The sequence below is a fragment of the Panthera tigris genome, chromosome X (genome assembly GCF_018350195.1).
Source record: "Panthera tigris isolate Pti1 chromosome X, P.tigris_Pti1_mat1.1, whole genome shotgun sequence".
NCBI lineage: Eukaryota > Metazoa > Chordata > Mammalia > Carnivora > Felidae > Panthera > Panthera tigris.
In genome coordinates, this window is record NC_056677.1 from 11,881,995 (window position 1) to 11,895,864 (window position 13,870).

A 13,870-nucleotide genomic window follows, 5' to 3' on the forward strand; every position below is an offset into this window, starting at 1 on the left:
AGTTGAGAGTCTTTGCTTCCTTCTGTCTCCAAAATGCCCTAGACCACTCCTTTTCTGGGACACATGGCCTATAAGTAAGTTTACCATGCGCCCCAGTTTGTTTGCATCAGTCTCCTTCTGCAGCTGGGGACCTGGCGTAATTATTAAAAGCTACCGATCCCTGTAAGGAATGTTCCAGCGTGGTTAGTACACCACACGGCCACTGTACTTACAAGGCACCTGACGGCTTCACCCTCATGGCTGGGCATCTACCCACAGGCGCAAGTGGAAAGAGAAACCAACAACTACCATAAGAAATGAAAAAAAAAAAAAAAGCATAGGATAGGTTTGTTCACTCATAAATCAGCTACTTACAAGCATCTTGTATGCGTTACTCCAAGAGGAATCAGACATGGATTCTGACCCCAAGCCTCATAGGTATTACCCAACGAGATTAGACATCTGTACTTCAAATACAGGGTGGAAATGAGATATAAATTAACAGTTTAAAGGATTGAGAGGAATCTGAATTTTTTATCTGTTTGGGGAGAATACTGATCACCAGAGGCGGAGGAGTGGTATTCGAGTTGGGTGTTACACGGGAAAGTAACAACATCACTCCAAAGGGTGCGTCTGAATTCATTTCATCTGAAGCACTGATCACATAAGCTAGTTCATTCTTTTCATTCATGACACTGGGTGCTTGCTTTGTTTAAAGTTCCTTCTGATACGACTTGGCTTTGCTTTTCAGATGCTGATCTGCACGTCACAACCCATGAAGAGAAACACAGGGCTCCCACCTTCCCAGACAGAGTGGTAAGTCAATATTAAAAAAAAAAAAATGTTTGCATAGTCAGGATATATTACATAAACCATGAGTTGCCGGATTCAAGAGTGGAAAATATGGGCCTCATTCAGACTGCTCAGCAAAGAGAGGGAAACCGTGAGTTATCACCAAGAGCAATGGCAGTATCGAATGATACTGTTGTAGTTAATGCCTTTTCTAACCTATAAGCACATAAGAGTCACCAAACAATGGGTGCAAGCAGGAGAAGTCCTTAAGATGGCATCACATGTAACAGGCAGCTGTTACTTACCGCCATGCCTCCCCCAGCACCAGCATGGCCAAGTCGGCCTCACGTGAATATTCTAGAGAAGGAATGGGCACAAGCAGAAACTAACCTAAGTCTTTCCCTCCATTATCCCTTCAAAGCCACTTGGTGTGCTTTTTTTCTCTGTCTCTGAACAGAATCTCCAGGAGATGCCCCAGTTTTCTGGTCACTCTCCTTTGAAATAAAATTTCCCAGTGACTCGTAGTCATGGGAAGAACCTCTAAATTGTCCCATCCGATGTTATCATCCTACCACTCCAAACATCACTCTGAGTGACAACTCCTCCCCTGCACATGGCTCAGATGGAAGCCTGCTTCGGGTGAGGGTCATGAAGAAGCTGAAATTTCTGACTCTTTCACAGTTGGGCCCCAGGAAGAGGGGGGCTAATGAAAAACAGTTATATGTGGCTGATCCCATCATGACTCAGTAGGGGTGGCTTCTGGGTGAGACAGTTTTCCAGTGCTGATTCTTTAGCCTCTGGGCAACTTGTGTGGGTTTGCCGCGAGAGCGCAGATCCAAATGTAGTTTTATGACAGAGGGAATGTCTTCACCTTTAGCTCTTGGGTTTCTGGTCCTCGCATTTTGCTGAGCCAATTCACCCATCTCAGGAAGAGTTCCTTTCAAGATGGCTCCCAGCCAACCCTCTCCCCAGCGTGGACTTGGCCTCCAGGAAAACAAACAAAACCTGGACTTCTCTGGTTAGGACCACAGTCTGTGGCTCACTGTGCCTCACACGACAGGCTGCTGCTCTGCTTTTGCTCTGCCTTCCTGGGTTTGTAGCCTTCGCTCCTGCTTTTCGGCTTCCCAGGCAGGTGTCAGCCTCCTCGCATGCCAGAGGACACATAAAGTGGCCTCCCAATGATCCTCTGGAAGCCGTCCTCAAAGTAAAGGAGGGTCTCTACCCATCCATCAGCTCTCTGGTGTCTTGGGTACTTATTTTCAGCGGTACACATTCACACACACTTCTCCCTTTCCGAGTCAAAACCATATAATTTTTGTGAACCAACATGCGGGACAAAAAGAAATCCACTACTGGAGTAGGTTAAATCGTGTCAATTGCTTCTAAAGGAAGCACAGCCATGCTGAAGCCTTGGTGGTGGACGCCCGGCATCCAGAACTATGAGAGAACAAATTTCCGTTGTTTTAATCCACTGGATGCGTACTGATCTGTTATGGCAGCCTAAGGAAACTAATACAGTTATGAAGGCTTGAGGGTTTTATTGTTATCGGCAACATTGCTATTTTGGTTTGCGTCCATGCTCTAGTCCTGAAGCTTGGAATTTATGGCCTTGTAAAACACCTAACAGCAATGTCCAGAATAAGCAAACCTACAGGGACAAGAGGTTGAGAGGAGTGGGGCCGGGATGGAAATGGGGAGAGGCCGCTAATGTGCACAGGGGCCCCACAGGAGTGCCAGCAAGGTGCTTGGACCGGATTGTGGTGGTGGTTGCCCAACTTGACAAATTTACTGAAAGTCACTGAATCCTACCCTTATAAAAGGTAAATTTTATGGTATGCAAATTCTAATCCAATACAATTTATTTGAAACAAATCTAAGAGCTGGGGATAATTTAGGAGCCAGAAACCACTGCATCTAATCTCTGGCCAGGAATTGTTTGGGAAATGTGCTGAAGATTATCAGGCCGGCACATCAGTGGTCAAGGGTTTCTAAGTCTGTTTTGATTGTAATTTGCCCTAAGGGATCAGGGATCAGAGCGAGTATCGTGAAAAGCATGTTTTCCTTTGTTTCGTTTTTATCAGAACATTCAGGAGAGAACTTACTTTGCGGAGCTGAGGAAATTAAAAATCCACCTTCTAGCCGGTCTGTTCAGATTTCCGTTTAGGGAACTTTCCACTGCATTTATCTCTGGGCAGAACCATGGCATAGCTCATAAACAGCAGTGTCCTGCATAACTAAAATTTCCAGGATGTCGATCCCTGAAAAAAAAAAAAAAGTAAAAATACAAGTATGAAAAATTGAGAGCTTATACATTGTTCTGTGAAGTTTTAACTGAAATATAACATGCACTTAGAAAAGTATACAAGTCCTACGTGTTTAGCTGGATGCCTTTTCACAAACGGAACCCATCTGCGTAACTCTCACTCAAATTAAGGAACAGCACGTCACAGAACCCCAGGGGTGCCATCATGTTCCTTTTTAGTCACTCCATCCCCCCGAGAGTAATCACTAGCTTGACTTATAACTTCATAGATTACTTGCTTGGTTTTGACCTTTATATAAATGGAATCTGAAAGCATAGAGCCATTTATTATCTGTCTTATGACTTTAGGGTATGGTTGTAGTCGATTCTCGTTGCTGTACACAATTCTACTGTGTGAGGACACCACCGTGGTAGTTTCATTGCTGCTGTAACAAATTACCCCAAATTTTGTGACTTAGAGCAACACGAATGTATTCTCTTGAAGTGCCGAAGGTCAGAAGTCTAAAATAAAATGGGCCCACACGGCTGTATTCCTTCTAGAGGCTTTAGGAGGAAAAAATGTATCTCCTTGCCTTTTCCAGCTTCTTTTCCAGCTTCTAGAGGCGACCTACATTCTCGGTTTCTGGCCCTCTCCTCCATCTTCAGGGCCAGAAGGGTAGCATCTTCTGCTTAGTATAAAATATGTTTATTCTTTTACCCTTTTAATTTTTTTTTTAACGTTTATTTATTTTTGAGACAGAGAGAGACAGAGCATGAACGGGGGAGGGTCAGAGAGAGGGAGACACAGAATCTGAAATAGGCACCAGGCTCTGAGCTGTCAGCACAGAGCCCGACGCGGGGCTCGAACTCACAGACCGTGAGATCATGACCTGAGCCGAAGTCGGCCGCTTAACCGACTGAGCCACCCAGGCGCCCCAATTCTTTTACCCTTTTAATGGGCATTTCGGTTCTTTCCAGGTTTTATCTAATTGGGATAATTCTGCTGTGAACATTCTTTTACATGTCTTTTGATTTCAACGTTGGGTGTGCATATAGACTTTCTGAATCATAGGGTATGTGCACACCCAGCTTTCGATCTTGCAGACGGCTCTTCAGTGTGGTTATGCACCCCAACCAGCAAAGCGTGAGCATTCCGGTTGCTCTGTCCTTATCTTTGCCAATTCTCAGTATCGGCCTTTTCTTTCTTTTCTCTTTTTTTCTTTTCTTTTCCTTTTCTTTCCTTTTCTTTCTTATTCTTTCCTTCCTTCTTTCCTTCCTTCCTTTCATAGTTTCCTTTCTTTTCTTTCTTGCCCTCCTTCTACCCTTTTTAAGAGCTGATATACTTGGCCTGTTAGTTCCCAGTGCACAAATCAGTGCCTCACTCTGATGTATTAAAATCTCTTCTCCTCCAAAGCTGAAGATTCCTCGAGCGGTTCCTATTTTCAAAATGAATGAAGCATCTTCAAGTACCACTGTCGCCCAGTATGACAGTGACTCCAAGAAAAACTATGGCTCCCAGCTAAACGTCAATTTGCAGCATATTCCAAGAGAAGACTGCCCTGACTGGTGGCAAGTAAGAAAACTGAAAAGGTAAACTTAAGCTTTTCGTGCAGCTGCCCGCACGTAGGATAGAGGTCACCTCGCTGCCTTGGACCCCAGCCTCAAAGCTGTCCATGTAGGCCTTGGCTGTGCTAGGGCTGTCCTCTCGGGAAACGCTCAGTGCTTGAACTGGGAGCCTGGGCCAGCGGCAGCCCCACTGGGACAGAACAGCATAGACTTTCCATTTAGATGATCTCAACTGTGAGCTAAGCAACACTTGTGCGTTTTGTTCCCACCTCTTTCTCTCCCCCTTTCCCCGATAACCTTATGTGCCAGAACTCGGAATCTTTAAAATATATCCTTTACGTGAGACCGTGTAGGGTGGGCTAACTTTTGTAATGTGCTTACAAATGACAAGTAACACTCCCGGCGAGGCTTCGGCTGCCCTCTCAGGATGTACACCACCACCTCTCCTGACAGGACTGGCCCTCTCATGTTTTTGGGTTTTGGTTTTTTTTTTTTTTTAATTTTTCACATTTTGAGAGAGAGAACGTACATGCGTGGGAACGGGGGAGGTACAGAGAGAGAGAGAGAGAGAGAGAGAGAGAGAGAGAATCCTAAGCAGGCTCCGTGCTGTCAGCACAGAGCCCCATGAGGGGCTCGATCTCATGACCCTGAGATCATGACCTGAGCCGAAATCAAGAGTCGGACGCTTAGCTGACTGAGCCACCCAGGTGCCCCAGGTCTTCTCACATTTTTAAGCCAAAAGATGCCACCTAAAGGCAGAATTAAAACTGCCTCGAAGGCAGCACCTAAACTGCATCCCGCCAGGGACCAAAGCAGCCCCATCCGTGCTGCTCAGTAAAGACCGAATTGAATCGCAAGACGACAACAGAGAACGGGTCAAGGAGCACAACATCTCTCTGACTCCCCGGGCCTCTCCTTTCTTTGTTTTCTCCCTTGGGCTCTGATTCTTTTATTCTTTCCATCCTCATCATTTTTATCTAAAGCAAATGCCTCACTGTACCCACGATACAGTCCTGGGCCACAGAGAACTTGGAAGAATGTGAGGGAATTCCTGTAGTTGCTTTCGGTTTAGCAAGTTGTGGTACCTCTCGTTTCAAAGTGGAGCTAGAATCCCGGTGTGTTAATCTACACCGGCTGCCTGAGGGGATGTGTTACATTTATTTGCCCGCAACCCAGTGTTCCTGTGGAAGGAGACCATCCATAGACGCAGATCCTAGCAGAGTGGGTGTCACGTCAACTTTGTGCCAGGTCCCCTCGCTGCCGGAAGCCCCGGGGATTTGGCGAGGAAGGCGTGCGGCGAAAGTGATCAGTATTCAAATGAGCAGTCAGCACCACTGAGTCACAGGAGCTTGGCAGGGCCCCCAACCCCTGGATGGCCAGATCCTACCTTTACTGAAAATATCGACATGTCATTCAGCATGGATTTTTTTGCATGAATTTTTATTTAAAAAATATTTCATGAAAACACAATTTATCTTGACTGCTGAGTTTTTCTGACACCCCCCAAGATTTAGTCCTGACCTTGGATTTTTCCCTAGAACTTGAGAAGGCTAGTTATCTGAACAAAGAATTGATTAATCACTTCTTTGTGTGAGTAGCATTACATCGGTGAGTGAATGATGATAATTGCTAAAAGGTCTTCATGGAGATTGAATTTTTAAAATGCAGCCGTGATTCTCAGCTCATGTAAGTAGATAATACTTTTTATCAATTATCCTCGCTTGAAGTGCTTTTTAATTTTTTCTGAGTAGTAACATAATGCATGCTTTCATGAATTGCAGAATATCCAGCATACATTGCTCTAGAATGTTCCGTAGGAACATGTTACTGTGTATAGAGAATTACTTCAGATCTTGGACATTTTTTCCTACTTAAATACATGAGGATATACTTAAGTCTTAATTTGAAAAAAATATTGAATGGTGATAAAACATAACCTACATTTTACCATCTTGGTCATTTTTAAGTGTGCAGTTCAGAGGCGCTAGGTACATTCTCACTGTTGTGCAACCTACCCGATTATTTTGAATGTCTATGTAGTGTTCTATCATACAGATAAACCTAAGAGATACACTATCAATGGACATTCTCCGCGTGTTCTTAAAAACAACATCAAAGCTAAATAAATTGCTTAGCGCTTTAAAATAAGCTTTGTGGGGCACCTGCTTGGCTGAGTCAGTAGAGCACACGACTCTTGATCTCAGGGTTGTGAATTAAGTCCCACATTGGGCACGGAGCCTACTTAAAAAATAATAAAGTAAAATAAGAGTTGTCTTATGAAGAGATGGAAGTAAAAAAGCCACGCTAGTGAGCAAAGCTCTTTGGAAGGCAGAGAGGGAGGCATTCCAGTGTTGTGGTTTTGAAAAAGAGCCTGAGATCTGAAGGCAAGCAGGAAATAGGTCCCACATTCCAAACAAACCAGCCTCTGGACTTGGAGAGGTAGGCACTTCCTCATGCTCCGCTTAACGCCCAAGACGAAGAGGGAAAATGATGCACACGGCAGAGGGTGATGAAGATCCCGCGGGAGCACGTGTGTCCACGTGGAGTTAGAAGTTGAGTATTTTCAAGGCTTTTAATTGCAATCGCAACAGCCAAGAGGAAAATTACATTTTAAAATATATAAGGGACCGAATGCTTGCATATCTGTAAGAAAACCAGGGCAAACCCACCCAAGATGATTTATTAATCCAACTTTTCTACTAACAGTTCTCTTTCGTTTAGGAACACTGTCAAACTACTGCTGGTTACTGGGGTCCCCGCAAGGACAAAAATGTGAAAATGACTCATTAGCTTAAATTCCCAAACCAAGTGAAATGGACAGGCCAAAATGTTAAATGAAGCTAGAAGATATCTAACACAACTATTTGTGTCATTTAACATTTATAAATAAACATAAATTTACGAAACGTATCTTTTGTCGTAGCAGTGAAGATTTCGCATGTGGCAACCAGAGGGAAAGGACTGTCGTAAATCACAGCACCTCAAAGATGTCATGGTAAATCAAATTCAGATATTCCTTTACACCTAGGATTTGCTTCCATTTGCAGGAAAACTAAGCACATTTGCAATCATTTTGCAGCTAGACTTCATGTTTAAGGTAAATGCAAACCAAAAAAATTCACATACTTTGCCCCTCTGAAACCTTAAGTTGGTCTGAGCCGATGGCTCATGGGTTACACTTCTCCTCGCACTGATATGTCCTGTCCGTTGGTCGTGATATCCACTGGTGTTAGCATGAACAGTGGAATACGTGGCTTGGGCATCTCTAGGAGGAAAAACCACCTAGAGTTGAGTAAGTCTTCTCTAAGAATTGCTCTCCACACAACCCAGATGCTTTTTTTAACGTTATACTACAGCTGTCACTGAAGGCATTCATCTATTTCATGAGCCTGCTCTTCAAAAGAGTCAAACAAACCCACATTCCTGGGGGCCTTCCGTATCAAAGAGCCATTTTCTCATTAAACTGGGCATGAGCTCAACTTTTGAGTGGTTCTCTCTTCGCTTTGCAGATACCTCCCCAGGTACAAAGAGGGAACCCTAAGGGTCTAAATTTTATTTACGGGGTGAAAGCAGGGAGGGATTTGATATTGCACTGCTAGGTGATTGCATTATTTCTTGGTGGGTTTTTTGCATTCATGTTGTTTCCTCTCTTCCTAAGGGGATTCCCCGAGTCAAGTTCATCTGAAGAAGAGGAAAACCTGGATGACTATGAGTGAGTTTTGAAAGTCTTCTGTATTCCTCTAAAACTAACATAGATGTTTCTATTCTATTCTTCCCCAAAGGCATTAAAGCAGATGGCTGGGACTTGCTCAGGAGGCTGTATTTACAAGGGTAAACTCATGTGAGGTTCTGGGCCATTTATCTGGATGACAGGTGATAATGAGCTAGATTGTTACTAAGGGAAATATTTTTCCTCAATCTGGATCATCTAACCTAGCTATACATATTCATTGGATTTATCGTATACCTGGACTTCCCTTCATTTCACTTTGTCTTCGTAGATACAAGATATGACATTTAGACAGAGAAACAGTGCACTATTGAGCATTGTACCTGGGGCGCCTGGATGGCTCAGTTGTATAAGCATCTGACTTCAGCTCATGTCATGATCTCCGGTTCGTGGGTTTGAGCCCTGTGTCAGGCTCTGTGCTGACAGCGCAGAGCCTGGAGCCTGTTTCAGATTCTGTGTCTCCCCCTCTTTCTGCCTCTCCCCGGCTCATGCTCTCTCTCTCTGAAAAATAAATAAACATTAAAAAAAGTATTGCACCGGGACATCAGGCACAAACCAGACTCTTCTGGGCAAATACAAATGTGTGATCACCCCAACTATACTGAGACAGGTTGGCCTGAGGGGCCGTTAGGATCCTTTCCAACATCTAAGACTGAATCCTTCTACAAATAGGGACAAATAAGTCCCCTGAACTTTATTTAAAAGTGGCATTAAGGAGAGGCAGGAGTGATAGGACAGACTGCGTCTCTTAGACACCTACTACCCAATGGCGGCTAAGTTGCTCGAACACCAGGATTATACTGTTTTTAGTTCTGTCTTTGTATGAGTGCTGTCACTGATGTATTGCCTCTAGGTACAGTGAGAGGTTTTATGAAGTACACGTCACTGTTTCGACTCTTTGTCTTACCTCCAACCCAGCCTGGCCCTAGCCATCCGTGCCACGTCAGGGAAGACAGGCTGTATGCCTTAAACCTCCACAGCGTGGCCTTTTTACCACCTTCTGGCTCCCCTTTATCTCCACCTTCTTCCCCGACATCCACCCTCAGGAAAGCCTCTGATGGAACAATTCAAACTAAGTGAGAAACACCAGCACAAAAATTATCCAAAGATGGGAATGCAAGCTGGTGCAGCCACTCTGGAAAACAGTAGGGAGGTTCCTCAAAAAATTAAAAATAGAACTACCTTACGACCCAGCAATGGCACTACTAGGCATGTATCCATGGGATACAGGGGTGCTGTTTCGAAGGGACACATGCACCCCCATGTTTCTAGCAGCACTATCAGCAATAGCCAAAGTAGGGAAAGAGCCCAAATGTCCATCGATGGATGAATGGATAAAGAAGATGTGGTATATATACACAATGGAATATTACTCGGTGATCAAAAAGAATGAAACCTTGCCATTTGCAACTATGTGGATGGAACTGGAGGGTATTATGCTAAGTGAAATTAGTCAGAGAAAGACAAAAATCCTAGGACTTCACTCATATGAGGACTTTAAGAGACAAAACAGATGAACATAAGGGAAGGGAAACAAAAATAATATCAAAACAGGAAGGGGGACAAAACAGAAGAGACTCATGGAGAACAAACTGAGGGTTACTGGAGGGGTTGTGGGGGGGGGGATGGGCTAAACGGGTAAGGGGCATTAAGGAATCTACTCCTGAAATCATTGTTGCACTATATGCTAACTAATTTGGATGTAAATTTAAAAAAATTAAATAAAAAAAAAGAGACCCGGGGGCCCCTGGCTTTCTTAGTCAGTTGAAAAACAAACAAACAACAAAAAAAAATATCCAAAGATAATAGCACTTTGACAGATGACAACCAAAGGGAGTGACCTTCTAATTGTGGGTTTTAGTCGTTAGCATTTCGATGAATTGGAAGTCTTCCTTTGCTTTGGAAAGTCCTGATCTGACCATAAAGACAGTCTCTATCTGCATCATTTCTAAATTCAAATGGTGCGTGAGACGTGTGCATTGGGGAATCCATCAGGAAAGACCTGCCCTCTTCAAAGTCAAAGACACGCCGCAGGGAAATCAGATCCAGAGGGCTGTGTGATCTGGGGCTCAGCCCCTTGCACTGTGCTTGGTGCCCCCAGCTTCTCCCTCTATCAGTGGCCCTGAAGCATTTGTTTTGTGGCCAGAACTTCATGAGCAATTCTATTCTGTTCTACTGAAGGCTGAGTCACCGAGGTTTAGACGGAATGTCACACCTCAGGGCAAGGCCTAAGCCTCTGTTGCTCTGACACTGACATACTGAAATCTTGTTTAAAAACAGAGTCAGACCCCAACAAAATGACGACACAGGCAGAGTGTACATGCGTGTATGGGGGGGAGGGGCTTATTCACAATGTTACCTTGCTTCTCCAGGCTTCTCTCCTTCTTTCTGACCATCTCTGTCTTCTATCTCCCATGGGGATGTATCCTCAATCATGTTCCCTGAGGAGTCTCTTGGTTAGCTGTGATTAGCTTAAAATATTAAGTAATAAAATGATCGGTTAATATCTCAAGTTTTAATTATATAGTATCTATAAAGGTAGAATTAGAAGAGCCTTGTTTTTTAGAAGAGACTTTTAAACTTCTCAAATTCAACCCTCATCCTAATCTTACAAATGGGTAATTCCAAGGTCAAGAAAGGCTAAGTGGCTTGTCCAAAGCCGTACAACTACTTATTAGGAAGTTACGTCTAGAACCCAGAACTCCAAGCTGGCTGATGGCTCTTGCCACTTCATTAGCCTGCCCACCAGCTGACACTTCCGTCCCCCGCCCCCCACAGCACACCCTCACCCTCAGGTATTTCTTCCCTCCTCGGGTATTATCTTCTAGCCAGAGGGTCCTTGTGAGCCCCAAACCCATGCCCCCTCCCACCTCACACCCTGGTCGCTTCCTTAGTATGACATTATTGCCAAGGCCAAAAGACTACAGACATCATCGATCCCACGTGAGAAACAACTCTGTGGACTGTTGAGCTCTCCACACAAAGTAAGACGTGATGCTCTTGGCTAACTCAGTGAAACAGGCAGTATTTAAAGATTACACCCGGCTATCCCACACCATCTTTTTCTCGGGTGGCTATAACTCTTACTGTCTTAATATAACCACAGGGGCTTATGTATTGCTATCCTGCAAATAAAAAAGATTTGTGAGAAAAGCATTTGCTTTGAAAGTGGATGCTATAAAGGGTGCCTCTATCAGATTATTACAAGAAAAATATAGGGTTGAGGGGCTGCCTGCGTGGCTCAGTTGGTTAAGCATCTGACTCTTCGTTTTGGCCCAGATCACGACCTCACGGTTCCCGGGATCAAGCCCCATGTTGGACTCTGCACTGACAGCGCAGAGCCTGCTTGGGATTCTCTGTCTCCTCTCTCTCTGCCCCTCCTCCGCTCAGTTGCGTGCTCGCTCTCTCTCTCTCTCTCTCTCTCTCTCGCTCTCTCTCTCAAAATAAATAAATATTTTTAAATTTTTTTTAACGTTTTATTTATTTTTGAGACAGAAAGAGACAGAGCATGAACGGGGGAGGGGCAGAGAGAGAGGGAGACATAGAATCTGAAACAGGCTCCAGGCTCTGAGCCATCAGCCCAGAGCCCGACGCGGGGCTCGAACTCACGGACCGCGAGATCGTGACCTGGCTGAAGTCGGGCGCTTAACCGACTGAGCCACCCAGGCGCCCCAATAAATATTTTTAAAAATGTAAAAGAAAAACATACAGTTCAAAGACAGGAACTTTCATCTTTGGCAACCCCAGCTTTCCCAGTGGGATATTCTTCATTGGTCTAATCTCTGGCTCTCGCTCAAAACGGCGAAACACAGAACTTAGGGACCAGCTAGGAGGCCAACGGTTCGTCAGCGCCAGCCCGTGTGAAAATACAGACATGCGGGCCCCACCCCACAAGCATCGTTAGGTGGTGGAGACTCCGGAATCTGTATTTTTGAAAAGCTCCTCAGGTGATTCTCTGGAGCAGTCACGCTGGGAAGTCCCCGAGGGAGGCCGACACCTCCTTTGACCCGCCAGAAGGTGGGGTCATCAGCGATGCAGTCAAAAACCACTGACTCTCAAATACGCAATTCTTTCTCGTTGCAGCTGGTTTGCAGGTAACATCTCCAGGTCACAGTCTGAGCAGTTACTGAGACAAAAGGTAAACAGTCGAGTTTTTACAGTAGCCTCTAAGACTCTCTCCCGCTGGGCCCGGGGGGGGGGGGGGGGAGGGGAACGCGCTTCTCATAGAAAGCGGGGGGCTAACCATACAGTCACGTCATCACGGGGTCCGCCCCCTGGGGTACCGGGCCCTTGCCATTTAGCCGCTTCCTCTGCTTCCAGTATCGGTGGTTTGAAACCAGATTGGCCATTTCTCAGCCTTCCGTGAGGCCCGCAGTCCTGAGGCAGGTCTGGCTTGGGGCCGCTCAGCTACCCGCATGTAGCCGGTGGATGGACGGGGAGGGGGCGGTCAACGGGGTGCCACAGTCCTGCTCCGCGTGGCTAACGTGGGCTTCCTCACAGCGTGGTGACCCCAAGGAGGTGGCAGGAGAGGAGGGCCCCGTAGTTCACCACAAGCACTTGCTGAGTTTGTGCTTTGGGCACGCTTGCAAATGCCCTGCTAGCCAGAGCAGGTCACGTGGCCCGGCCCCAGCCTCCCTGCGGGAGGGGCTACACAGGGCCACAGTCGGGGGCATGATTTATTGGGGGGCCATCTCTGCAACCGGCTGGCCCAACGCCGACCCTGCTCATTAGCACCTAAACCAGAGTACAACAGATGTAATAGGGAATAAATCTCCCTGGTTTTGTTACTCAAGGCATGAAATCACCAGGAGCAAACTCTTGCCCTGCACAAATGACGCCTTGATACAGTTCAACCTAATAAAGCACACCAATGATGTCTCTGAGGGGGACTAGCGAGAATGTGGTGGCCTCACCGCCTAACTCGGGATCCTGTCACATTCACAGGCTATTATCTGCTCTTTCTGAATCCGGATCTGCTTAGAATTAGCACAAGTCATTAAGAAAGACCAGTGGAGCATGGGGCTTTAACAAACGATTTGTTCTGCATCTCTGGTTTTCTAATACCTTCTAAGGGCATGATACGGTGATATGTGGTTTTAAATTTTATTTCTGAAAGATTGAAACGTCAGGCTGTGATGGAGAAAACTGGGGCACCTGGGTGGCTCAGGCAGTTAACCGTCCGACTTCGGCTCAGGTCATGATCTCGCAGTCCACGAGTTCAAGCCCCGCGTCGGGCTCTGTGCTGCCAGCTCGGAGCCTGGAGCCTGCTTCAGATTCTGTCTCCTTCTCTCTCTGCCCCTCCCCTGCTCGCACTCTGTCTTTCTCTCCCTCTCTCTCTCTCAAAAATAAACATTAAAAAGAGAGAGAGAGAGAGAGAGAGAGAGAGAGAGAGAGAGAGAGAGAGAAAATTACCAGTGGGGGTTAGAAACTAAGAGGAGAGGGAGAGTCAGAGCACACAGGGTAGGTCTCAGAGCCAAGTGAGAGGATGAACGGTCAGCTGTGGGGCCCCTCTGCGCCAGCTGTTGGATGACCTATACCGTCAGTGACCTTTAACACGGACC

The 13,870-nt window shown here is 45.7% G+C and overlaps 1 protein-coding gene across 3 annotated transcripts in view; it reads left to right on the forward strand.

The window, feature by feature from the left end:
* Window positions 1–13,870, forward strand: part of BMX (BMX non-receptor tyrosine kinase) — a 52,533-nt gene that overhangs the window by 15,602 nt on the left and 23,061 nt on the right. For 2 of the 3 annotated variants that reach the window (XM_042974034.1, XM_007090061.3), the window contains exons 6-10: window positions 731–795; window positions 4,428–4,603; window positions 7,503–7,574; window positions 8,238–8,291; window positions 12,393–12,447. In XM_042974034.1, coding sequence (XP_042829968.1) covers window positions 731–795; window positions 4,428–4,603; window positions 7,503–7,574; window positions 8,238–8,291; window positions 12,393–12,447 — 422 coding nt within the window. The remainder of the gene's footprint in view (window positions 1–730; window positions 796–4,427; window positions 4,604–7,502; window positions 7,575–8,237; window positions 8,292–12,392; window positions 12,448–13,870) is intronic. The other variant, XM_007090062.3, reaches the window with a different exon arrangement.